Raw genomic sequence first — 26620 nt, 5'->3', positions numbered from 1 at the left:
CCCCCCCCACTGCAGCCCCCTCCCAGTCCCCACCCCAATGACCCCGTCTCTGCCCTTTCTGGATACTTGCAATGACAGTATCGACATGCTGTTGGTCCCGCTACACACAGGGTAATTCATGCTTTCTCCAGGCCACTCCACCAGTCACCAGGTGGCTATCTGCAGACTTCTTGTCTTAGTGCCTGTTCCCAGGTGTTCCCTGTTGGTTTATGCCTTTCTTTTTTTTAAGCTTTTAAAAAAATTTTTTTAAGTTGATTTATTTTAAGAGAAAGTGTGAGTGGGGAAGGGGCAGAGAGAAGGGGGGACAGAGGATCTGAAGCAGGCACAGAGCCCGACACGGGGCTCGAACCCACAAACCATGAGATCACAACCTGAGTCGAAGGCAGACACTTAACCAACTGAGCCACCCAGGCGCCCAATTTGTGCCTTTCTTCAGCTCCCCGGTGACCCCATCTGGAGGGGGTCTCACAGTTAAAACATGGGCACCCGGCCCGCTCTGTGCACCATTGGAACGCCTATAAATGCCATGATTCTGGGGTCACAGGACAGAACAGAAGCTGCTCCCCTTTGACGCAGAGCCTGCTGACACCTACAGCTGACTTAGGTTGGATCTGAGCGGGTCGAACCCCACCTCAGAGAGGTGCACTCGTTTGCTCATTACAGATGAATTATGGGTAGCCTGTCAGGCAATAAAAACCACTTCTCATCCTTTTTCTCTTAGCAAATTTATGAAGCAGTGAAATTAAAGCAGTGATAAAGAAGGTGGCAATGAAACTCGCACACCTCCCTTAACAGGATAAACTACAGCTGGCCCCCCGCCCCCAGCAGTGGTGATGTTTGACCAGCCAAAAACTTAACTACTAACAGCCTACGGTGACCAGAAGTTTTATAATACCATAAACGGTCGATGAACACATAGTTTGTATGTTACATACATTATACGCTGTATTCCTCCAAGGAAGGAAACTGGAGAGGAGAAAATGTTATGAAGAAACTCACAAAAAGGGGCACCTGGGTGGCTCAGTCGGTGAAGCATCTGACTTCGGCTCAGGTGATGATCTCGAGGTTCGTGAGTTCGAACCCCACGTCAGGCTCACTGCTGTCAGCACAGAGCCACCTCAGATCCTCTGTCCTCCTCTCTCTGTCCCTCCCCCACTTGCTCTCTTTCTCTCTCAAAAATAAATGAACATTAAAAAAGGAGAAAGTCAAAAGGAAGAGAAAATACAGTTCTGTACTATGTTTACCAAAATAAATCCGTGTATATGTGCATCCACATGGTTGAACCCATGTTCTAGGGTCAGCTATGAATGAGGTTTGAGTTGTATGTACATATAATTGTGGCTGCATTGTTTAATCATGGTGTAGCCGATTCTTTTAATAAAATTATAATGGGGCACCTGGCTGGCTCAGTCAGTGGAGTGTATGACTCTTGATCCCGAGGTCATGGGTTCAAATCCCATGTTAGGTACAGAGCTGACATGTTTAAAAAATTGTGATAAAGTTTACATATCAAAGTTACATAGCATATAATTTTCATTATAAAACGGTTGAACTAATGGACCCTTCGTGCATTGTGTTTCCATGATTTGGGGAAACTAATGACAGACAAAGTTTAGATTCACAAAATTAATTTCCACCAGGCTGTCTCCTCTCAAAAAACTTCCATTTTGAAGGGTAGAGAAGGAAGGAAAAAGCCCAAGGGAAATAGCATACAAATAACACTATTTTCTTTCAGTCAACAAAAGCTTACTTTTTGGAGTTACTTGGCTTGTCTGAGTCTGGCAATTGGGTTAAATTTCGCTCATTTTGGAAAACATTGGGTCAGCATGGGAACTTATCTTGTGTTTCCTTCATTCAAAGTATGCCAACAGCAAATTCAGTTATTAGACCAGAGTTAATGCTGGGATTTGCTCTGGTTCTCTGTCTCTATCATCTATCATCTATTTATCCACCATCTATCATTTACTTATCTATCATCTACGTATTGGTCAATCTGTCTATAGATAGATACTATTTATTTATCATCTATTTATCATCTATTTATCATCTATCATCTACTTATCTATCATCTGTCTATCAATCATCTACCTATTGGTCGATCTATCTATCCATCTATCATCTATTTATCTATCATCTATCATCTACTTATCTATCTATCTATCTATCTATCTATCCATCATCTACCTGTTGGTTGATCTGTCATCTATCCAACTATCATCTATCTATTGAATAATCGATCGTTTTATCGATTGATCTACCTATCGTCTATATGTCCAGTCAGCCCTGTGGTCAACCCGTTTCTTGCCTCACAAGCCCCCAGTTAAATGCCTTTTGGGTTTATAGGGCAGAACTGGCGCCTAGCACAGCACCGCGCCCTGGTAGACACCCAAGGTGTCTCGTGAATTGTGGCTACTTGAACAGACAACAGGCTCCGTATATTCAACTGAGCATCCTTTCGTGACACGCCCCCATGTCTGTTGTTTCCTTTCACAGGGCATCTTGAAACACTGTGAGGGAGAAGAAATTCTCCTGGGTCGGTTTGTGTATAACAAAACAGGAACCACCATTCAAACATTCACGCTCCAGGTAATGAGAGCCACGGGAAAAGATGGGGTATGAGGAGCTCCATCCCCAGAATGGGTTTGTGGGGTTGATGCAAAGTGCTGTGAGAGGATAATTATGACAAAAGTGTGAGCTAAGGAAGGCTTAGCTGAACTTTAATTTGTAGCTCCAAGTGCTACATGGATTTTTTTTAATTATTTTTTTAAGTTTATGTATTTTTGAGGAAGAGACAGAGAGAGTGAGCAGAGTGGGGCACAGAGAGAGAGGGAGGGAGAGAGAGAGTCCCAAGCAGGCTCTGCACTGTGAGCACAGAGCCCGATGTGGGGCTTGAACTCACAAACTGTGAGATCATGACCTGAGCTGAAACCAAGAGTCAGACACTTAACCGACTGAGCCCCCCAGGCGCCCCATGCTACGTGGATTTTAATGCAAAACACCAGGCAAGTACCAGAATGTGTTCTAAGCCAGATTCTTCCTTATTTGCTACTCCCCCTCCTTTTTTTTTACTATAATTATTTTCTCACTCCTTCTCTTACCTCTTGGGCTCCCTTGATAGTATGTTATCTCCCATTGGGTAAAGGGGATAGAGATGGTTGTAGGGAGACAGGAACTCAGGAAGAGAGAATAAATACTTCTATCACACAGAGTGAGTGATACCTCTCTTCCTAACTCAAGGCGGGGAAATGCCACCTGGTAAGATATAAACCCCCTGAAAGCCATTAAGGTATATGAAATATATTTTCGTTATTTCTCATCAGCCACAGGAAGACTTAAGATGGCATCGCCTAACGTGTCAAAATAAGTGTGCTGCGTACGATACCTCTCGGCCAACGCTGAGATAATCTAAGTTGAAAACACTATATGTGTCAGAAACGAATGACCCAGTGGGGTTTCCTATTTGATTGTTTAGCCGTGTCTCCCGTTCCCACACGGGGACCCCGTGGGACGGGCAGAGGCATTTGATGTCCAGACCACCACATTATCTCCTTCTCTCTCACCCTTCTTATGAGCCCTGTACTTAAAGAAACTTGTTTTCCCATCCATTAGACTGGTGTCTCATAAAATACTGTTTAGGAAGGAAAGAAAGCATCCACAAATTCTCCATTAGATCTGCATACCTTGGGATTCTTTGAGATGGTTTTCTTTATAAGGCATTGATTTGTATCTTCTCTTTATTTTCAGCATGAAGTTTCCGAACCTTTATTATGTGTGAAACTTAAAATCCTCAGCAACTGGGGTCACCCGAAGTACACGTGTTTGTATAGGTTCAGGGTCCACGGCACCCCAGGAGAGTACGCCTAGAGGAAGCCAGGCAGACGGCTGTGACCACAGGTCCAGAACATGTGACTCGTCTTCCTTAGATTCATCGCACCCATAGGCATTGAAATGGGGGTGGGAGGGGAACCTCAAAGTGGTTCATACCTGCCCAGAAAATGTGAATGAGTTTTACTTGTAAAAAATACAAAAATAAATTCAATCTTCTTGTGGTAGTGTAGCTTTTGAGGATGCATCATGTGGAAGCACTGAAAATAAGTATGTATTTGGAAGAAGCTGGTATTAGTCAACAGTCTCCATTATTCATACAAGCATAAGCATACGAGCCACGGGTACGCACCATCACGGCTATGAAGTATATGTATATTTAAAAGTGATCGGAGAGTGACTGCAGGCACTGGGTCAATGCAACCAGGTAAGCAGAAGAAATTAGAGGCAAAAATTAGAGAAAAAGTCTGTCCCTGACTATTTGCAGACGGCTTGATGAATTCCTTGAAATGAAGTGAAGCCAACTAAGGAATACATTACAAACGAGGAAGAAGCTGCAGGAAGTTAGTAGATACAAAATTATATAAATCGACATCAGGGCCCCTGGGTGGCTCAGTCTGTTAAGCGTCCAACTCTTGATCTCGGCTCAGGTCAGGTCATGATCTCGCGGTTGGAGAGTTTGAGGCCCCACATTAGGCTCTGCACTGACAGTGTGGAGCCTGCTGGGGATTCTCTCTCTCTCTCTGCCCCTCCCCCTCCTCTACAATTTAAATTAAATAAACAAACAAACAAATATTTACAGATGAAATGATATATTTGGGGTATGTTTTAAAATTATATACAAGGAGGACATGCGTCGGGGGGGTCAATGAAGAAGATTGGCCGTAAACGATCGTTGAAGTTGAGTGCTGGCCTACGAGGGTCCACTCACACTATTCTGCCTATATGTATCACCTGTATTGGATATTTTCAATTTTAAAAAGTTAAAAAAAAATTACAAGACATATATACCTAAGAAACCGAAAGAGTTGTGCTTTGAACCAAATTGATTCTGAGGTTCAAATGGAAATATAAACACATTAGGAAGCCAGGAACCCTCTGAAAGAATCAACAGAGGGAAATAACTCTATGATACTGTGATTTATAATAAGAAAGATACATTTGGCCTTTGTCTGCATTTCTGGCTCTGAGCTCCTAAAACGCTGGCAATTTATGAGAGCATAAGGGTGTCTCTTATTAGGCCAATGAGGTGACCTGGGCTGGTGGGGGAGGCACCTAAGGACCGTAAAACACCCTGGTTGCCAGGGGAACCAACCAGGATTTGTGGTTTGGAACCTTCGGCCCTGCCCCCAACCTTCCAGTAAAGGGAGAGGGACTAGAGATGGAACTCAATCATTTGTGGCCAATGATTAAATCACGTGTGCTCACATACTAAAGCTTGTGCAAGAACCCAAAAGGATGGGGTTCGAAGAGCTTCCGGGTTGGTGAGCGCAGAGATTTTGGGGTTAGTTGTGCCCTGGGGAGGTATGGAAGCTCCATGCCCTCCCCCCAGTGGTCGCTCTGGGCAACTCTCCCGTCTGGCTGTTTCTGAGTTCTGTCTTTTTATTTATTTATTTATTTTTTTTTTTTTTTTAACGTTTTATTTATCTTTGAGACAGGGAGAGACAGAGCATGAACAGGGGAGGGTCAGAGAGAGGGAGACACAGAATCTGAAACAGGCTCCAGGCTCTGAGCTGTCAGCACAGAGCCCGACGCGGGGCTCAAACTCACAGACCGTGAGATCATGACCTGAGCCGAAGTCGGCCGCTTAACCGACTGAGCCACCCAGGCACCCCAGTTCTGTCCTTTTATAATAGACTGGTGATCCAGTAAGTAAAGTGTTTCTCACTCCTCTGACCCACTCCAGCAAGTTAACTGAACCCAAGAAGAGGGGGGCATGAGCCAGGAGCACAGGTGACACCCGGGCATCTGTAGCAGGGGTGGGGGGAGAGGCAGCCTTCTGGGACCCAGCCCTCAGCCTGCGGTTCGGACGCCGTCTCCAGGCAGACAGTGTCAGACTTGAGTTGAACTGTAGGACACTCCCCTGGTGTTGGAGAATTGCTTGGTGTGGAAGAAGAAAACCCCGCACACTGGGATTGGCATTCCGGAATCGTTTAGGAGAGAGAGAGAGAGATGCTAAATAATGGTGTGGTACCAGAACATTGACAGACCCGTGGAACAGACAAGAAAGTCTTTCCAGTATGTCAGAAATGGATCCCTATCTGTGTGGGAACAGTGTATGTGATGCAGGCGGCATCTCAAAAGGGGATGGAAGAAACACGACTGCTGGGGCGGCCGGGTGGCTCAGTAGGTTAAGCGTCCAACTCTTGGTTTCAGCTCAGGCTGTGATCTCACGGTCCATGGGATCGAGCCCCGCATCTAGCTCTGCGCTGACAGTGTGGAGACTACTTGGGATTCTCCCTCTCCTCTCTCTCTGCTCCCCCCCCTCTCGCTCTACCTCTCAAGAGAAAAAAGAAAAACAAGACTGGGCTTGGGGCAATTATCTGCTCATTAGGAAAATAAAGTTGCAATCACATCGCTCACTTTACAACATGAGGAACTCCAACGCAGTAAAAGATTAACAGGTGTAATTAAACCATAAAAATAAAACAAGAAACCCTGTGGTAATTCCTGCATGGCACTGGCTAGAGGAAGACCTTTCCAAGTATGATTCAAGCTTCAGAAGCCACAAAAGAAAAAAACATAAATTCCACTACATCCCAAACAACAACAACAAAAAACCTCTGCATGGCCAACAAAACCTTAAACAAAATAGGAAAAAAAGACTTTCCATTGATATCAGAAGGACTTACTTTCCCATATGTCAAGAGTCTCAAGAAGGCAACAATAATATCAATAGGTACAGAAATACAGCCCAAAAGTATGAACTGAGGGCTCACAGAAACACATAAAAAAGTATTCAAATGTATTTGTTTTAAGAAAAATGGAAAAAGTGACACGGAACCTTGTTTCAGCAGTGAAATTAGAACAATTCAAAAGTTCAATCACACTTTAACGAAAAGGCTTTGGAAAAACAGGCTCCCACACATTGCTGGTGAAAACGTGAACAGGAACAACCATGACGCAGGGAACGTGGCGATATCTAGCGACATTACAGATGCGTATACCCTCTGACTCAACAAGATGTCATGTGCAAAAAAAAAAAAAAAATACATGTATATACCTGTTTGTACCTAGAAAGTTATTCATCAGCAGTGTTTAGCAGGAGGATTCCCACGTGGGTGGGAGCAAAACGTCCCACTGCATAATATTTTGTTTTCAGATCATGGGAAAACATTACCTACTTAGACATCAAACCTTTTTTATGACATGATCTTTTGCTTTCTTACATAATGGTTGTAAAGGAAAAACTCATTTCTGCCGTGTTTCTCCTCTACTCTCACACGACGACCTGACCACTTTCTGACGCTGGATGTGGGCTTTTGTTCCCCCAACACCAAGCAAGTCTGTGACACCAGCTGGGCATCCTGTGGTTCAGCTCCGTTCAGACACTAACCAGAGCCGGTGCAGATACCACAGGTTAAGGGCTCAGTCCCACCAGACTCTCTTCACCTGCGATGCCAAGTGGCAGGTCCCCAGGTTCCCCACAATATCTGTCCAACTTGGCTACGAATTGGAGGTTCTCATGACCACCTGTCCCGCCTTGGATTCAGTTATTTGCCAGAACACAGAACTGGGGGAAATACGTATATTTACCAGTTTATTATATAATAAAGGACAAGGATTAACAGCCAGACAAAGATACATAGGGTGAGGTCTGGAAGGGTCCCACATACACAGGCTTCTGTCCCTGTGGAGTTGGGGTGTGCCACCCTCCCGGTACATGGATGTGTCCACCAATGCCGAAGCTCTCTGAACCCTGTACTGTTGGGATTTTTTTTTTTTTTTAAGTTTACTTATTTATTTTGGGAAAGACAGAGGCAGTGTGAGCAGCAGAGGGGCAGAGAGAGAGAGAGAGAGAGAGAGAGAGAGAGAGAATCCCAAGCAGGCTCCGCACTGTTAGTGCAGAGCCCGACACAGGGCTCGAATTCACAAAAACCATTAGATCGTGACCTGAGCCAAAATTGAGAGTCAGACACCTAGCAGACTGAGCCACCCAAGCGCCCCCTGTTGGGACTCTCAGGAGGCTTCATCACTTTGGTGTGATCAATCATTAACTCCATGCCCAGCCCCCCTCCCCAGTCTGGGGAATAGGGGTGGGACTGAAAGTTCCAAGCTTAGGATCACGGTTTGGTCTTCTGGTGAGCAGCCCGTACATGGGGTGCACCAAGAGTCCCCTCAAAGGCGCTCTTATCACCCAGGAAATTTCCAGGGACTGACAAGCTCGGAGTCGGGAAATGGGGCCAAAGATCACATGTTAGAGCAGTAAGATGCTGCTAGTGTTCTTGTCACTTAGGAAATGACAAGTGTCTTCTGAGCTGTGTGCCGGGAGCTCCGGGGCGGACATATGTCCTGTCTTATCATTTCCCCGTGGCCCAGGGGGAAAGGTGGATATTAAATAAGTAAAGGGAGAATGAGAAACAGAAACAGAAGGAAGAACATTTTTAAAAGGACAAAATGCAGAAATGGGAAGTCGGGACGCTTCTGGCACAAGAGACCTGGGACAGGGGTCCCCAGTGTGACCTGGTTCAGTGCTGGCTGGGCACATGGGGGAGCCCGTGGCCCATCTGAAAGCCACAGCCCCGTGAGGATACAAGGAGAGAAGACAGATGCCGGAGAGCTGGCCTGTGCCTTCCTGAGCGCGAGGACGCAGACGGGTCGCACTGGTGGCGGGATGTCAGCACCCATGTCGGCACAGGAAAGGGAAGCTTCAGCGCAGTCCTATCTGGTCCCTCTCTTGAGCGCAGGGTCCACGAACCGAGCCTCAGGGCCACAGGATGCTCCCACCTGCTCCCAGCTGTCACCGTTTCTGCCAAACCAACGCACCTAAGGTAACCAGCCCATTAGCCAAACAGCCTATGCTGTAACCGCAGCTCACATCCCCAATTCTCTGTAGTCCCCCATCTTTAAAATGGGAGTCATAGGGGCGCCCAGGTTACTCATTTAAGCATCTGACTCTTGGTTTCGGCTCAGGTCATGATCTTGCGGTTCGTGGGTTCGAGCCCCACATCAGGCTTCTGCACTAACAGCACAGATTCTCTTGGGATTCTCCCTCTCCCTCTCCCTCTGCCCCTCCCCTGCCCTCCCTCTCTCAAAAATAAATAAATAAACATCTAAAAAAATAAGATGGCAGTAATAGCACTTGCCGTATGGGTGTTTGTTATCAAAGTGATATTATCAGGAGAAGGTGATGTAGAAGCGATGGTTATCTAACTCACCCTGCTGACAGATACTATTTCAATGGCACCTTGTATGTGGGACCCAGTAGCCAACAGATGCCCATGTCCCTTGTCCTTGGTACTGGGTGTCCCCTTCCTCAGAACCCCAACCCTGAGCACCATGCCTCATAGCTCTCGTGGGCTCCACAAATGTTAATTTAAAAAATATTTATGAAATGTACAGGGCTCCTGGGTGGCTCAGTCGGTTGAGCGAATGACTTCGGCTCAGATCATGATCTCATGGTTCATGGGTTCGAGCCCCGCATCAGACTCTGTGCTGACAGCTTAGAGCCTGGAGCCTGCTTCAGATTCTGTGTCTCCCTCTCTCTCTCTGCCCCTCCCCTGCTCATGCTCGGTCTCTCTCTCTGTCAAAAATGATAAACATTAAGAAAAGATTTATGCAATTTATTGAAGTATTTTTCCTTCCACGTCTAAAAGATGAAGTCGCTGAAAAGCTATTTAAGCAAAACCATCCCGTAAACAGTACAGTTGTCAGAAGGCGTGCTCTCTCACCACCTCTACAGTATGCACACCCTCATTTTACAGTTTTTTCACATAAAAGAAAAAAAGAGAGAAATATCGCCTGTCAGATCCGATGCAGAAGCTCTGAGCTGTGCCAGTCTCTTTCCCCTTGCTTAGGATTTCCAGCACTGCCTCGTGACAGGGGGACCACAGATGGGCCTCCCCGCAGGGACTGGAGGTGAGCAGTCACCTGCCCCCCCATGGGGCGTGTGCAGCTTCCAGGACAGACAGGCAGTAAACGCTTTTATTTGCCACACTGTAGCTGTATTTCCATTTTAGGACTAAATGAGGGCATTTCCTTGCACAATACACAAACATAACAAACAGCACCAGCCCTGTTCCCTAGATCCTCCTGGGACTGATTTACCAACCGCTGAGGTGTGGCCGGTTTTTAAATCCGAAGGCTGTTTACTGGCTGGACTGATAGCAAAGGGAGAGTGCTCGGTGATAGAAAACTCAAGAGCACACAGGTTTCTAGAGATCACTGCTGATCTTGCGCCTCACCCCACACTCATTTGGAAAAAACTTGGGGTAGCAGTGTCTGTATATTTAATGATCAGAACTGGAATTATTGGTTTATTGAATCTATTTAGTTTAAGAAAACTGTGAGGCTTCATACAGAAGATTCCTTTTCCCATTCAAGTAAACAGCATTCCAGCTTAATTTTATAATTGCTGGGGCAAAATTCCCTCTATTATTTGGGCCTTTGTCTATGCAGAATGTAAAATCAAAGAAGTCTTCCTGGCGAGTTTAAAAAAATCTGTTTTATTTTTTATGGCATAAAATTAAGTCATTTAAAGTAAAGAGCAGGGGCTTCTGGCTGGCTCCATTGGTGGAATGGGGTGACTCTTGATCTTGGGGTTGTGAGTTTGAGCCCTGTGTTGGGTGTACAGATAATTTAAAAATAAAATTAAAAAAATAATGAACATCAATATTGCATGAAACATTGTTTACAAAGATACATTCTTTTTTGAAACATTTTTTTAATATTTATTTTTGAGAGAGAGAGAGAGAGAGACCGAGCAGGGGAGAGGGAGACACAGAATCTGAAACAGGCTCCAGGCTCTGAGCTGTTAGTACAGAGCCCGATGCAGGGCTCGAACTCACGGACTGTGAGATCATGACCTGAGCTGATGTCAGATGCTTAACCGACTGAGCCACCCAGGCACCCCCCAAAATAATACATTCTTAACATGGGTAATATAGTATTTGGAAAACCATGCTGGATACAGTTGAAGGTATATTTCCTATTTTGTTTTTTTTAATTCTCTGCCATCATTTCTATCATGTACATTATAAGAATTTAACTGGGGGGGGGGGGTTCCTGGATGGCTCAGTCGGTTAAGCGTCGAAGTTTGGCTCAGGTCTCACGGCTTGTGGGTTCGGGCTCTGTGCTGACAGCTCGGAGCCTGGAGCCTGCTTTGAATTTTGTGTCCCTTCCTTGCTCTGCCCTTCCCTTACTCATGCTGTTCTCTCTCTCTCTCTTAAGGATAAATAAACATTAAAAAAAATTTTTTAAAGAATTTTAACTAGGATCTGGTAAAATTCATCTTGAGACAAACTTGCAGGATTATTGCTTAAGGTCAGTGCTGACATACCCCGTCTTTACCATATGAGAATGAAGGGAAAGCCCAAGCCTGGGGAGTGGAGCCAGGAGCTAGAAGGGGGAAGGGGCCCCTCCACACCATTACAGGAAGGAGTGTCAATTATAGCGCCCCCCCCCCCAAGAGCCCACAGCAAGACATCAGTTACAGGCTCCAACAGGGAAAGGTCTAGATCCCAACTCCTACAAGAAATGTACCGCCCTTGCAAATCTTCCTGGAGAAAACTTACAGCCCAGAAGCCCTGCTTTTCTCTACTAGTCCGTCTTTGAAAACAAACTCTCCCAATTTCCTCCTTTTTCTCCACAAAAGAGCATTCTTCTCCTTTCTGCTATTCCTGTGAATAAACCCATTTTTTGGTTGTTGTTGGTAAAAAAAAAAAAAAAAAAAAAAAAAAAAAAAGACCCTCACTTCTAAGGATTCACAACCGGTGCTACTGATGAGATTATGAAGTGGGATTCGTGAGCCAACGGCTAAGCAATAATTCTTGAGACATTTTTGATGCAAAAAGGTGACTTTATAACAGCACGGACGCAGGACCCACGGGCAGAGAGAGCTGCGCTGGGGTTGTGAGGAGAGGCGGATAACAGACTTTTAAGTTAGTGGAGGGAGAAGGGTAAGACTTAAAGTCAGTCTCTGAGGAATCGGAAGCAAGGCTTCCAGGACCTCGAGGGGCTGGTGCCGTGAAGATAAGGTTACTTCCGGTCTCTAATGAGACAAAAACATTAAGGCACTGGGGGCACCGTGCGTTCCTCCAGGAAGATGACCCCCGCACGCATCAGGTGTCTGGGAAGGTGACCCTCCGCATGTGTCACGTGTCCGGCAGTGGGCGGTGAGCCGTGAGGCTTCATTGAAGCTGCATTTCTCTTGCCTGTGTTTCCCTCCTCACTGCCATCTGAGCCAGGAGGGGGGTTATAAACTGCCCTACTCCAGAGAGGTATACATTTAAGTGATAATATTATTTAATGTTGAAAGGTCACTGGCCACCCTGACAAGTCTTTTATAAATAAACTAAGGGTTTTCTTTTTAATGTTTTAAATTATTTAAGGTTTATTTTGAGGGAGAGACAGAGAGAAAGCACAAGCAGGGGAGGGGCAGAGACAGGGAGAGGATCTTTTTAATGTTTTAAAACAATTGGAAATAGGTGTCACAAAATTCTTTCAAAATGTGAATCCTCAGAAACAGTTCCCATTCTTGAGGATTGAGGACTCCAGAGTCACAAAAAGATCACCCTGGGGCTTGACCCTAGACCAGCCCATCCAGGGACTGACAAAAGATCCCACCTCTCCATGGGGGTGACCAGAACCAGATCCGGGTACACCCCTTCCCCCCCCCCCCCCCCCCCCCCCCCCGGCTCCCACCTGCAGTCGTGGCCCTGGACCCCGCCTCCTCGGGACGTTGACCCCGCCTTCCCCTAGGGTGTAACCCTGAGTGAGACTGGGAGCCGCCTCTCTGGCCGACCTGACTCGATCCCTCCTCCCCGGTGTGACCTCATCTGACATCCGGGACCCCGCCTCCGCCGGGGCGTGACCCCGAGAGAGACCCCAGGACCTGTCTCTCAAGGAGACCTAACCCGGACCCCGCCTCCCCGGGGGTGTGATCCCGAGAGTGACGCGAAAACCGGCCTCCCTCGGGGACATGACCCTGGATCTCCGCCTCCCCCGCAGACCTGATTCGGACCCCGCCTCCCCAGGGTATGTGACCTGAAGAGAGACCCCAGACCCAGCTCTCCCAGACACTGACCCCAAACCCTGCCTAACCCGGGGATGTGACTCGGAGTGACACCGGGACCTGTCTCTCCCAGAGACCTGACCCAGACCCCGCCTCTCCCAGGGTGCGAGCCGGAGTGTGACCCCTAACCCTCCTCTCCCTCAGACCTGACCCCAAACTCTGCCTATCCTGGGGGTGTGACCCCGACCCCGCCTCCCAGGGGGACAGGATCCTGGATCCCCGCCTCTCCCGTAGACTTGACCCGGACCCCGCCTCCCCGGGGATGTGACCCCTAGTGACACCCGGGACCTCCCTCTCCCGCAGACTTGACCCAGACCCCGCCTCCCACGTGGGTGCGACCCCGAGCGTGACGCGAGACCCTGCCTCCCAGGGCACGTCACCCGGGATCCCCGCCTCCCCCGGGGCGGGCCGGGCGGCGGAACCAATGAGCGCGCGGCGGCGTTTCCGGCGGGACGCTTAGGAAGAGACTCGAGTCCGCTGCCGACGGAAGCCCCGCGCGGGCCCGTGTCCCGCCATGAAGTTTCGGGCCAAGATCGTGGACACGGCGTGTCTGAACCACTTCACACGTGAGCGGGGTCGGGCCTGCCGCGGGGCGTAGAGAAGAGCGCGGGCCGGAAGGAGGCAGTGCGCGCGCCGGGGGGCGAATAGGGAGGGGGCGCGGGCCGCGGGACGACCGTGTGGGGGTGGTGCGGGGCTGTGACGGAGGCCGTGGGCCCGTGGGAGGGGCGGCGGCGCGGGGGTGGGGGAATAGGGGTGCGCGAGCGGGGATGGTGGGCGGGAGGCCGCGGGAGGGGGTACGGGAGAGGGGGAGCGGGGATGGGGGCGGGGACCACGGAAGGGGTGGTGGCGCGGGGGTGGGGGGACAGAGGTAGGGTGACGCGGGTGGAGGGCGTGGGCCCTCGCGGGAGGGGTGGAGGTACGGAGACAGGGATGTGGGCCACGGGAGGATGGGGGGACGGAGGTGGGGGGAAAGGGATGGGGGTCGAGGGGCGCGGGGATGGGGGGCGTGGGGATGGGAGCCCGCGGGAAGGGGGGGGACGAGGATGTGGGCTCGCGGGAGGATTAAGGGATGGGGATTAGGGGGCTTGGGGCCAAAGGGGCAGGACACCCCTCTCCCCCTCCCCCTTCCCCCGCAGGATGGGGCCATGGGAGTGGATGGGGCTTCTCTCGGTGAAGGATTGGGTGAATGGACCTGGGTGAGGACAGGCAGGCAAGAGAGCAGGTGCCAAGGATTGTTTACGGAACTTGATTTCCATCCCGGAGTTTTTTATCTTAAACCTGCTGCTGTCCCGGATGGACAGTGTATCCAGCACAGACATCTCTTCTGGTCGGGCTGCACTGGCCCTTGGCCTTGCGCTGCAGGCCTGGGGGGCCCCATTGCAGGCTGAGCGAGTGAATGCCTCACTGGGCTCCAGTTAACCTCCCCGCAGCCTTCCTTCTTCATTCCATCACTCCTGGTATGAGGGTTATTGGGGGCCAGTGTGACCGACCGTGTTAAAGCCCCTTTCAGTGGGTTATTTTTCCACCAGCAGTTTCACCATGTTCAGGGGGTTGTCTAAGCTCAGTTGTCCTGGTAATTCCTTGCTTTAACCCCCTGCTGCAGGAGTCAGCAACATGATCGCCAAGCTTGCCAAAACCTGTACCCTCCGCATCAGCCCGGATAAGCTGAACTTCATCCTCTCCGACAAAGTGGCCAACGGAGGCGTGAGCATGTGGTGTGAGCTGGAACAGGTGAGCAGAAGGTTCTGGAAGCCTGTGGACCGCACCCAAAGGCCACTGCAAAGGGACAGAGGACCCCTCTTTTCCTGCCCTTAGGAGAACTTCTTCAGTGAATTTCAGATGGAAGGTGTCTCCGCTGAAAACAACGAGATTTATTTAGAGCTGACATCGGAAAATTTATCTCGAGCTTTGAAAACTGCCCAGAATGCCAGAGCCTTGAAGATCAAGCTGACTAATAAACACTTCCCCTGCCTCACGGTCTCCATAGAGCTGGTGAGTAGGAGGGAGCGCTCCAGGACTTCCCAGCAGGGCTAGAAGTGGCTACAAGTCCAGGCTTTCTAATAACACGTGGAAAGCTAGTTGGTTTTATTTTTATTTTTTTAAAGTTTATTATTTTTATTTCATGTTTATTTATTTTTGAGAGAGAAAGACAGAGCGTGAGTGGGGGAGGGGCAGAGAGAGAGGGAGACACAGAATCCAAAGCAGGCTCCAGGCTCTGAGCTGTCAGCACAGAGCCCCTATACAGGGCTCGAACTCATGAACTGTGAGATCATGACCTGAGCCGAAGTCAGACATCCAACCGACTGAGCCACCCAGGAGCCCCTATTTATTTATTTTGAGAGAGACTGAGCGAGGGTCAGAGAGTGGGGGGGTGGGGGGGAGAGTGAAAGAACCCCAAGAATTTCATGACCTGAGCTGAAACCAGGAGTTGGATGCTTAACCGGCTGAGCCACCCAGGTGCCCCTAGTTGGTTTTATTAAAAGCAAAGATGTGCCCACAAATACTTGTTTTCTATTGGAGTCAGATTCCCTCGTGTATAAATAGTGCTGCAATCACACAGTACTCAGCTGGGACGCTGCCTCTGCCCGTGTGGGAACACTTCTGCCTCTGCTCCAGTCTGCGTGTCCCTGCATCTCTGTTCCTCTTAGAGGTGTGGTCCCTTCATCTAGAAATCATGGTTTTTATACATTTTCCCTTTTGAAGGGTTTTCCCTACCTCATCTGTAATCCCTTTAGGTGATCTCTTGATCTCCCAGAATTGCTGTGTGTTCAGTGCTGCTCCCAGAAGAATCTGACACCTGCTGTCCTCAGGACGTGCCCCCCTTCCCCCAGACTCACAGCTCACAGGACGACATTCTCACATCTTAATGTGTTGTTCAAAGCCATGTGTCCATCTTGGAGCCACATCGCCTACTCCCACTTTCTAAGTAGTTCTCCGGAGTGTCCCATTCTAATCCAGCTCCCAGGCTTTGGGGACCCTGGGGCTCCTGCTTGGAATGTCCCCTTCTCGCTCTTTGAAACCCCCTCTCCCGTTAGTGCCAGTCCAGCGCCGCTCCTCCCATCGGCAGCCTCCCCCCCCGCCCCCACCACCCTCCCACCCCCGTGCTGTGTGTGTTGTGCCCCACTCTGGTGCGAGCGCTGTGCGCAGTTTGAAGTTCTTCCTGATAACGGATTCTTCACCTGTTCACTATGTGAGAGCCGATCAGAGTATTCCCCGCCTTAGGACAAACTTGTGTGATTCCTCACTTGTTTAAGGAGAAACAGGATAGTGACGTGTGATGCTTTCTGTCTAAAAGCGCAGGCTAGGGGTGCTGGGGTGGCTCAGTAGGTTAAGCATCCGAGTCTTGATTTTGGCTCAGGTCCTGATCTCATGGTTCATGAGTTGAAGCCCCACCTCGGGCTCTGCACTGACAGCGTGGGGCCTGCTTGGGATTCTCTCTCCCTCTGTCTCTGCCCCTTGCCCACTCATACTCTCTCTCCTTCTCTCTCAAAATAAATGAATAAATATTGTAAATAATTAAAAATAAATAAGTAAAAGGGCAGGATACGTCAATCTGTTCTTTCACGGAAGCCCCTGGACATGGATAAACATGGTTCTGTCCAGCAGTGTAGACACTGCTGCATGCTGAGCTCACAAAGAACAGTCTCGGTTCCTTCAGCAGACGGTTTGGCTTCTGCCTCACGGCTTCACATGTAGTGAGGGACAGGGTTCCCCTCGTCCCCATCTTCCCACCATGTTGTGGCACAATCTGAAATGTTGCCTCTCGGAGAGGCCTTTCTTGCCCTCCATCTGGGAACCTCCCCAAACATTCATCTGGTCACTGCTTCATTTTCCTCCAGGCTGTGACCAGTGTGTCACATGCAGCTCAGACAAGGTCGTGTTTGTTTTCTTGCTTCCTGACCCATCTGTGTCCCTGGAACATGGGGACCGTGACTTACTCCTCACACTCCCGACTTCAACAGGGCTCAGCAGGACAGGCACCACGCCGGAAGTACTTGTTTTATGGACTCGGATGAAAGAGTCGAGAACATTCCACGTAGATGTGGGGTCGGCTTCTACTTATTCTTCAGTTACTCTGGTTTTTCTACATTGACGTTATGAAAACATGTTCTCTCTTGGCAGTTATCAGTGTCAAATAGTAGCCGCGTTGTGACACATGACATCCCCATTAGGGTCATTCCTAGAAAATTGTGGAAGGATCTGCAAGAGCCTACAGTCCCAGACGCCGACGTGAGTGATGCCCGTCCTCTGCTTGCAAACTAAATGGTGTGGTTTGAAGTCCCTGATTTTAGTTACTGTCTCGCCATACGTTTCATTTGAAGATTGTATGTACCTGGGAGGAAACGAGAGTCATTTTTAAAGGATTCTCCAGGGAAAAATTGGAATGTTTGCCTTCCGTTGTTTATATAAAACACCTTTAGACTGTGCTGCTCATGGTAGAAACGCCACACGCTTCACACGCAGGACAGAGAATGTCCTGCTCAGTCATAGCGCTTCCATAAGACTAACCTAGAGTAGTCCTTGGGGGCAAGGTCACTTCTGTCCATTTCCCAGAACTCGAGTTTTCCTCGTCCCATAAGGACTGGTGTCCAGGGTTCGTGTAAAAGCGAGGAGGCGGGGCTGTTCCGGGCGTGCTGCCAGGAGTCCCAGAGCCCCTGACAGTGAGTGTGGTGCCAGAGGGTCCCTTACATTTTGCTTACATCAGAGCAAGAAGGAATTGTGAAAATATATCGCGTAGGCTATATTACTGGACTCTGGGAGGCCATCCACACTGACCGGGAGGAAGACCACGCTGTCTCAAGCAACATCGGGGGCCGGGTCTGAGGGTCTGAGCGCTGGGGCCCGACCCACCCGCAGCGTCTGTGAGGTGGCAGGTGGCCCTGCGGGCTGTGCTGAGTCCTGTCCCCTGGGCGTGCGCAGGTGCACTTCAGCGGGAGGGCCGCCCCCCTGGAACCGGGAGGACACCATGGGGACGTGGGCGCCTGGGCGTGTACCGGTGCACGTCAGCGGGAGGGCCACCCCGTTGGAACCAGGTGGACGCCACGGGGACAAGGGCGCCAAGGTGTCCCGGAGGCAGGCGGGGGTCAGTAAGGTTGTAGGGTTGTTTTCTTTTCCTAGTTTTGTTTTTTTTTTTAATTTTAATTTTTTAACGTTTATTTATTTTTGAGACAGAGAGAGACCGAGCACAAACGGGGGAGGGTCAGAGAGAGAGGGAGACACAGAATCCGAAGTAGGCTCCAGGCTCCGAGCTGTCGGCACAGAGCCCAACACGGGGCTCGAACCCACGAATCCCGAGATCATGACCTGAGCCGAAGTCAGACACTCAACCGACTGAGCCCACCAGGCGCCCCTCTTTTCCTAGTTTTAAAGGAGCTCTGTTCCCACAACTTGGAAACAGGATTTCAGAGCTTCTAAGCAACTGCACGTTTCCGACATAGGTGGTGAGTGCCGTCTGTCCTTGGCTGCGTTAATGGTTTTTCTCCTCCATTGTGCAGGTTAGCATCTATTTGCCAGTCTTGAAGACCATGAAGAGCATCGTGGAAAAAATGAAAAACATCAGCAATCACCTTGTAAGTGGTCACTTGTTTAGCGAAGAGCTTTCCCAGCATCTTGGAGGTGTCAGGATCGGGCTGAGTGTCCTGGGAGGAAGCCTCGCCTGGCAGAGGTGTGGGTGCATCCTCGCTCACCTGGTGGCGTCCCAGGGTGCAGGTCCCCCTGCCGAGGCAGGCTCGAGGACCCGGCCTGTGGTGGAGAGCCTGCAGTCTCAGATGCCCTGAGAAGCTGTTCTAGTGCTTTTCAGCCCCCTTCGTAGTGGGAGCCTTTGTGTTTGCCCTGACCCCTCGTAGTCGTGTTTATAGTGCGTCAGGGATGCTTTCAGCAGATTCTTGTGCCCCGGACAGAGCGTCACGTTTCATTTGCTGATGTGTGTTTCTTTAACAAATCATTGGTATCAGCACAGCCGAGCGTCCTGTCCACGTACCACGTGTCTCGGCGAGCGCAGGTCCAAGCTGTCCCAGAACGCCGGTGTCCTGTGACGGCTTTCACGTCGAGCCAGTCGTCAGGCTGGGGGCCTCCTCTGCGGCGAGTCCGGGCACCTGCAGAGAGGCTCAGGGAGGCCCACAGGGAAAACCAGGGCAATTAATCCAAGGATCTGGTTGTTTGTTCTTTCGGTCCCGTGGAAATGAGTCAGCAAAGTCGCTGAGACAGACCGAGTCATTGGAGGTGTTTTTCTCTTCTCTGGAATGTTTAAAAACAAAAAATTTGTGGCGCGGCCACTGCAGTCTGGAATACTCGGTGGAAAGTCAGGGTGGCCAAGTGCATAGTGAGCATGACTAGATGACCAGAATTCTGCATATGAAGGTCGTGGCAAGAGAATGAGGGAAGAGAGGGCGTTAGCACTCTCACATCCCCGTCCCAGAGGTGCTAGGAGGCCCTTGCTGAGACTCACAGCCTTGTCCCCACCTCCTTCAGTGGGGGATGCGGCCGTGGGGCGGTGCGTGTGGGACCCATGTAGGAGCAGGGAAGACATGTGCGGGGTCCAGGAGTCCCTGCCGTCTGCAGGTGCCACCTCAGACTCCAGCCCCTGAGGGCTTGTCAGCCCACCTGAGCTTCCGGTTCAGGACGGGAGGTGTGTGTGTGCTGGGGTCTGACACGGTCCTGCCTGTGCCCATGGTGGGAGCTGTGTCCTGCTGTGCGTCACCTGTTAGCTTACAAGCCACTCAGAGCTATGTACATCAGCTTAGTGGTGACAGCAGGTGGAACAGTGTAGTGACCTGGTGGCAAAGGGGAGTCCTTGGGGCCACACAGACCTGGGCCCCCTCCTGGCCACACTACCCAACCTATGGGCCCTGTCCTGGGTGTTACCCAAAGTGGGCAGGATTACGCACCTTCACGGGGGCTTTGCAACTTTCCACAGATGGAGAGGTAGGTACCTTATGTTCAGTGCATTGAGTCAGCGCTGCAGAGTGGTAGGTAATTACCATTGAGAAGATCACTGGAAGAAGCAAGATCCCATCCAGACCCTTAAGAGACAGAGGATGTTGGTGAGGGCAGCATTCTGGTGAGTTCCAGAGTAGACATAAGCGGCCGGGGGTCAGAGACCCGTCGTTTGTCAGTTCCCTCCCTGGGTAGTGGCAGAACGGTGGCCGTGCACCAGACACTGGCTGTGCTCAGGGGACGTAGAGCTAATCATGTGATGACTCAGATTTCTGGATTCGGAAGAAAGTGGAAGAGAGCGTTAAAGGCTGAAGTGAATCCGGAACCACCGCGAGCTGCTTTCCTGAATTAAGTCTATATAAAACCACTGTTTTTCAAAAGCAGCGAGAGTTTACAGATTGTTGTGTGTTGTTTTAATCCCATATTATTTCCAGATTCTATGGGAATGTGCTTAGAAATACAACAATGTATTTCTGGGTTCACCAATAAAGTTGACAAGAAACACTTAACGTTTGAGGGCACGATTCCGATACTATGCAATAGTGAAGTTGGAGGACTGTTTTCTACTTAATGTTAAAAGCCTCAGGGGTGCCTGGCTGGCTCTGTCATGTGACAGAAAGCATGTGACTCTCGATCTCATGGTCATGAGTTCCAGCCCCACGTTGGGTGTAGAGATTACTTAAAACTATAACCTTAAAAAAAAAAAAATGCCAGGGTACCTGGGTGGCTCAGTCGGTTAAGCTTCTGACTTCAGCTCAGGTCATGATCTCGTGGCTCGTGAATTCAAGCCCCCCATTGGGCTCTGTGCTGACAGCTCAGAGCCTGGAGCCTGCTTCCAATTCTGTGTCTCCCTCTCTCTGCCCCTCCCCGCCCCTCCCCTGCTCACACTCTGTCTCTCTCTCTCAAAAGTAAATAAACATTAAAAAACATATTTTAAGTAATAATAATAAAAAACCCTCAGAGATACTAGCTCAGTCAAGTTCAGAAAGGTTTTGGTTTTGTTTCTAGAATGAGAAATGCTTGGAGTTCACCGGTGTTGAGGAACACGAACGAGGGGTACTGAGCTGCTCACTCAGTGTAGGTAGATGTAGCTGCCTCCAGCGTGCAGGCAGGGCACCTCCACCATCCTGGGTCCCCCGCTGCCCCTTTGTCTTTCCATTGCCTCACACACCGTCCTGTATTGGTGGGTGAACAAGATGTTGACCTGCAAACTGCCACACGGGCTCCCCAAGACCTGCTGGGCGTTAGAAATGGGCAGATGCAGACTTGGGAAGAGAAATCAGATGAGTGAAACTGGAAGCTGTTCGGTGGCACAGATCTTACTATGAACATCATTGGTAGATCCTGTCCCGTTAAAAAACCCTAGGGTTGGTGTGGAGGGTGGAGCTTGGAAGGAATGTTGTCTGACCCTCAGAAGCCTCACAGGTGGGAGAGAGGCCCCCGGGATGGGAGGGTGGGAGGTGGGTCCTGGGGTGGTGTGCTGCCCCTCACAGGCAGGGGAGAGGCCGGGATGGGAGGGTAGGAGGCAGGGGGTTGGGGGTGGGGTGGCCGGCACCCTGTGTGCTGGGAGTGTGGAGGGGCACCAGCGACTGGACGCTGCAACGTCTCCAGACCTTTCTGAACTTGGAAATCTCCCCTGCCAACCTCCGCTCCTGGTTTTTAAATAGAGGGTCACATTCCCACGAATTCTCAAGGTTTTGTGGTTATGCTGCATTTGTAGCTATGACCCAGGGTGCGGCCAGCTGAAAACAGGGCAGTTGGTCAGCTTCTAATTTCCTCGGTCCCTTCCTGTGTGTAGTAGTTGTCAGAACAGAGCGTGGTTCTACGGTCTCTGCCCATAGGCGGTGGAGATGCAGGTTGCACTGCACGGGGACGGTGAAGGGCTCACAGTCCTGTAGAGCGGCCATCTATCCGGTCACTTGGGAAGGACTAGTGGGGGCAGCACTGGTTAGTCTCCAGGTGCACGGGGTCCGGTGCGGCCCCTCCAGTGTCTCCCTGTGAGCAGGGGGCTCTAATGAGGGGGGAGAGGCCTGGAGAGGGACTGGGGGCTTTTCCATCCCCTCAGAAGCCACCATGAGCTGTTTGGGGCCAGTTTCCCTCAAGGCGCGGGCAGCGTCCCCAGAGGTGGCCCCTCTTCTGGCTCTCCTTTTGGACGACGTGGACTACCTCGTGTTTTACCTGTGGCTCTCTCCAGGGCGTGTGGTCTCTGTGTTGCTCCATAATTCCTGTTTTCCGTCTGTCCATCCATCTCATTTCCTCTTACTGCACTCTCTGGGCCCACCTGCTGTGCCCTCCTGGTCTCCTTCCCTCTGCGATCCTCGATCCTCTCATCTCATCCGCTCCCACTCTGTGCCTGCATGAGGTCTGGTCGCCTCCCAGCTCCCCCGACTCTTGACTCAGGCTCTTTTTTCTCATCTGTCCCCTTGATGAGCCAGACCTAATCCCTTACGCTTCGCGTCCACTCTGTAGCACCTGCTGGGCTCCAGATGCCCTCTGGCCAGGGATTTCTCTCTCTCTCTCCCCCTCATCCCCCTGCCACAAGATCTCCATTTGGAGCCTGACCACAGACCTTTCAGGAGTTCTCTTAGAGCGTGGGTTTTCATTGTAGCCGTGGGAGCGGACCAGACGCTTTCTCGCTCCAGAACTCCGGGTTCTCCGTCCTGTTGTGGCCACAGCTTGTCACAGCACACTGCCGCCCCACTGCATGCCATAGCAGCCCTCCCCGCATCACCTCTTCCTCTTTCTCCTTCTCTCCTGTAAGCCCCACACCCCTGTTTCGCTCACCTTGAACATTTGCTCCCGGGATTTCTTCTCAGCACAGGCTCTTCCTGCGGCCTCCCCGCCCCTTGCCCCATGTGCCCTGCCAGGCCCCCCCCACCCCCCAACACGGCTTCCGGGCCTCCACTCCGGGCCCCCCTCTGGGCATTTCTGAGCTCCCTGTGTCGCTGGTGCTGGGTGGGTCTTGGTGCCGTTGTGGGGTGGCCTTGTCACCTGGTTTCGTGGAAGCTGATGTCTTCTTTCCCCCTTTACCCCTTTTGTTTTGCTTTGCTTTTTTAAGACTGTAAAATACTCAATTTGCAGATCATTGAAGCAAACCTAAATGGAGAATTGAACTTGAAAATAGAAACGGAGCTAGTGTGCGTTACAACGCACTTTAAGGATCTCGGGAACCCTCCGTCAGGTGAGTTTTCTGGCGGGTTGTGTTTTGCCTTTAATACGTTGTTTCAGGTGCACAGTTGCTGAGATCTCTGCCTGGAGAACGGGTGGAATTCGGCTGCCCGAGTTTCACGCTCGGGGAGAGAATAGACAGCCGAGGCCAGAGCAGGGAAGGTCGGCCTCCTGGGCCTGAGGGCAGTGCCTGCCCCATGGTCCCCAGGAGCCCTGGCAGCTCTTTAGTGCCCATCTGCCCGCTTCTCACCTGGGGCGGCATCACAAGGTGCAGAAGGTCTCCTCCCTCCTGTGTACGTCCCAAGTGTTTATGAAATCAGATTAACAGATGCCTTCCTCACCTGACAGATTTTTCCTCCCTACACGGCGACAGAGACCGTGGGACCAGTTCAGTAGCAGGGGACAATGGGGTCACTGACCGGGTAATCTGTGCCGGCAGGGCTCGAGGCCTGGATGACACACTCGGCGGGTGGTGCCGCGGGCGCGAGGCAGGGTCCCGGGGACGTCCGCCGGTCGCGCGAAACGGGCTCAGCTCTGCGCAGCCTCCCTCCCAAACACAGGACGGGCCACCACTTTTACAGTCTGGATCTATCACCACAAGTTGGCTTGTCGATGACCCGTCGTGGCGTAGCGTAGCGAGGGGTTTTCACTTGGTGGCAAAGGGCATACGTTCCTGCCAAGGGAAATCCGTGTGATGCAGGCTTTGCTAATCGTTGTGCGCAGGGACTGAGCTTGGTGACACTCACTTTCTTTAGTTTGATAAATTGCATAGAGGGTCTGGTCTTTGGTGTTTGCCGGAGTTGCAAGGACCTGTTCTCTCGTTTCATTCCACTTTAGAACATTCAGTCTCGTATTAGCGCCTGACAGTCCCGCTCCTCCGTGTATGTCAGGGGAATGACACATGAGTTTTCTTCCACTGCAGTGGGGACAGCAGGTCAGATTTCATGTCACTGTAAGTGAAGATTCTCTGGAAATCTGCCACGTAGTTTAAAGAGAAGGACTTGATAAATGCTTGCTTAGCGTCTGGCAGCATTTCCAGGCTCCAAGAGCCGGCAGTCACGTGGATCATTGATCTAAACAGGCATCTTGCCGCCTCCGGGCTCCCCCGACCCCCGAGCTGTGCATGTCGTTTCAGCCTCTGAAGACGCATCTCAGGATAGAAACCTGGAGCAGATGGCCGAGGTGCGCATCGATATCCGGAGGCTCCTTCAGTTCCTCGCCGGACAGCAAGTGAACCCGACAAAGGCCGTGTGCAGTGAGTGCACGTTTGGGTCGCCTGCGGGGGGTTGGGGGGGGGCGGGGTGGGTCTCACATCTGCGCACTCTCCTAAGTGCAGAACAGCTCGGTCACGTGGGCCCGTTTCCCAGGGCAGTTTTCCCGGATTCAGCAGGACCTAGAGATTCTGATCCGGGGCCCTGCAGCCACGCTGGCTCGGCTGCCTCTGCCGGCCACCACGCGTGGGTCTGCGCCTAAGGAGAAGCTTCCGGAGGACGGCTGCTGGTCGTCCAGGCTGCTCTGTTAATCTGGCCCGACAGCCATAGCCCCTGACTCCACTGGACTTAGACTAAGGTCCCCTCGTATGCCTTTATTTCCCCTCTGTGTCTAAACCTTAGCAGTTCCTCCTCGACTCCCGTTTCTCCCGTTTCTCCTCGACTGCTGACTTTTCCTGCCAGCCCTGTGACCGTGGTGGGTCCTATCTGTCTTCCTCAGCCATACACCTGCCTCTCGGCTCGGCATTCATTGACCACACATGAGGGAGGGCTTACTCGCCCTGAACTTTTCGAGGCTCTTTCTGTCTCCTTGTCACTCTGACCACAGCAAGTGGAAGGGAGCTACACCTTTTGTGGAAGAACCATCAGGCTGCATGCGCAGCACCAGTGGGCGGAGCCGGGGACGGCCGCCAGATCGTCCGCACCCAGGACAAGGAATAGAAGATGCTAGGTGGCTGTGCCAAGGAATGCCAGCCCTCCAAGAGAGACAGAAAGTGAAACAGATCACGGGTGGGCAGTTAGCGCATCAGGAAGGCACTGGAAGGGGTGATGGGGTGTGAGGGGTTGTGTGGAGGACAGAGGGCCGGGGTGAGGGAGGGAGCTGGTGCAGCTGGGCCTTAGGGCGGGTGCTGGTGTCCACCTGCACCGAATGCTGAGAACCCTTGGCCTGGCCTGGCGCACATTCATGACGCTGAGGGCAGTGGCTGTGTCTCAGCGCAGGGTCCTCACAGACTCCAGACAGCTCTCCCACCTGCTGCCAGGCTCCTGACCGCTGCCGGGTGGCGCAACCGCGGTCCTGGCTAGCAGTCCAGGTGGTACCCGGGTCACGCAGCCCGACCCCATGCAGCGTGGCGGCATTGGCCCTGTGCACGCCCTTGCCCTCGCCCTCATGGCCCGCCCAGGACAGAGAGCTTGTCTGTTCTAGGCGAGACAGCCGTCTGAGCTGCCTGTGCCTTGGGGAAGGTGACTTGGAGTCCCCAGAAGTGGCAGATTGTGACAAAGCAAAATTGGATTGCTCCTACCCTTTCCTTAGTCCCTCAGCCCTGCGTCTGTGCCTATAGTTTCTGCCTCCGTGGTGGCGTCCCCCAGGTCCGCTTCTCCACTGTCCCGCCTCCACGGCATGCTGGCTGCCCTTTGCCCTCAGTCTCCAGCCGCCACGGCTCCTGGAAGGTGTTCCTGCTGGCGCCGTGCCCCTTCCCGGCCTCCATTCCCTGGGACTGCTCCCTCCTCGGCTTGGCACTTGCGGCCGGCCAACCCTGACAGACTTCGTCCAGCCCCAGCCCTGCTTGCCTCTGAGGCCTGCCCTTGGCTCCCCGGCGCAGTCCTGTCCCCGCCCCCTCAGTGGCTGTGGTCCTGGCCGCTTCCCTCACTCCAGCGCTCACTGCTGTGGAATCGAGCAGAGTGATGAACTCCTCGCTCTGGGCTTGTGCACCTGCCATTGCACGGCGCGGCGCCTGACCCGGGCCCCTCCTGCGCTCCGGCCTGCGCTGCAGCCTGTCCCCCGTGGTCCGCGGGCCACCGTGCTAGGCCTTCTCACCTCACTTAGCTTGCTCGTGGGTGGCAGACGCGTTTTCCTAGAACGACACTGATTTGGCAAATGAGGGCCTCTCACCAGGGTCCTGGGCCTCGTCTCCCTGGCTGTGGGCGGTCACGTCGCGGGGAGTGGAGCCGCAGCAAGACCGGGCTCCAGGAGAGGGGCCCCCGCGTGCAAGCGCCAGCTGCGGCCCTTGTGGTGACAGGTCTTCTTCTCTCCCCAGACATCGTGAGCAACAAGATCGTCCATTTTGATTTGCTCCACGAGGACGTCTCCCTGCAGTACTTCATCCCGGCCTTCTCGTAGGCTGTGTCCGGCCCCTCTCTTCCCTCGGTTCCTTGCTGGCGGGAACTGGAGCTTGCGGAGCACAGTTGGATAAACACACTACTTCATGTTGCTTCTTGTTCTCATGTCTGTTTTGTTAAGACGCGGCAA

General features: G+C 51.7%; 2 protein-coding genes across 4 annotated transcripts in view; both read left to right on the top strand.

The window, feature by feature from the left end:
* SUN3 (Sad1 and UNC84 domain containing 3) overlaps nucleotides 1-4057 on the top strand; it is a 31899-nt gene extending 27842 nt beyond the window's left edge. For both annotated transcript variants that reach the window (XM_043588427.1, XM_043588426.1), the window contains exons 9-10: nucleotides 2494-2586; nucleotides 3745-4057. In XM_043588427.1, coding sequence (XP_043444362.1) covers nucleotides 2494-2586; nucleotides 3745-3864 — 213 coding nt within the window. In that variant the 3' untranslated portion in view covers nucleotides 3865-4057. The remainder of the gene's footprint in view (nucleotides 1-2493; nucleotides 2587-3744) is intronic.
* Nucleotides 4058-13485: 9428 nt separating this feature from the next.
* HUS1 (HUS1 checkpoint clamp component) lies at nucleotides 13486-26582 on the top strand. 2 transcript variants are annotated; one of them, XM_043588423.1, is made up of 8 exons: nucleotides 13486-13623; nucleotides 14661-14788; nucleotides 14873-15049; nucleotides 17180-17287; nucleotides 18553-18627; nucleotides 23075-23174; nucleotides 24297-24416; nucleotides 26409-26582. In XM_043588423.1, exons 1-8 carry the CDS (start codon nucleotides 13572-13574, stop codon nucleotides 26489-26491), a joined length of 843 nt encoding a protein of 280 aa, XP_043444358.1. In that variant the 5' UTR covers nucleotides 13486-13571; the 3' UTR covers nucleotides 26492-26582. The 2 variants fall into 2 exon arrangements, with proteins under 2 accessions (XP_043444358.1, XP_043444357.1); XM_043588422.1 differs by lacking the exon at nucleotides 13486-13623 and adding an exon at nucleotides 14330-14514.
* Nucleotides 26583-26620: the final 38 nt, after the last annotated feature.

This window comes from Prionailurus bengalensis, chromosome A2 (genome assembly GCF_016509475.1).
Source record: "Prionailurus bengalensis isolate Pbe53 chromosome A2, Fcat_Pben_1.1_paternal_pri, whole genome shotgun sequence".
Classification (NCBI taxonomy): Eukaryota; Metazoa; Chordata; class Mammalia; order Carnivora; family Felidae; genus Prionailurus; species Prionailurus bengalensis.
The sequence above is the reverse complement of the archived record's forward strand: the minus strand, read 5'-3'. Positions and strand labels throughout refer to the sequence as shown.

Bases quoted from the DNA above. Each gene is read 5' to 3' on its own strand.
- HUS1 (XM_043588422.1), top strand. From the start codon at position 14,454: ATGCCTCACTGGGCTCCAGTTAACCTCCCCGCAGCCTTCCTTCTTCAT. The intron at 15,050-17,179 runs GTGAGTAGGAGG...CTCTCTTGGCAG, and splicing joins TCACGGTCTCCATAGAGCTG to TTATCAGTGTCAAATAGTAG. The intron at 23,175-24,296 runs GTGAGTTTTCTG...ATGTCGTTTCAG, and splicing joins TCTCGGGAACCCTCCGTCAG to CCTCTGAAGACGCATCTCAG.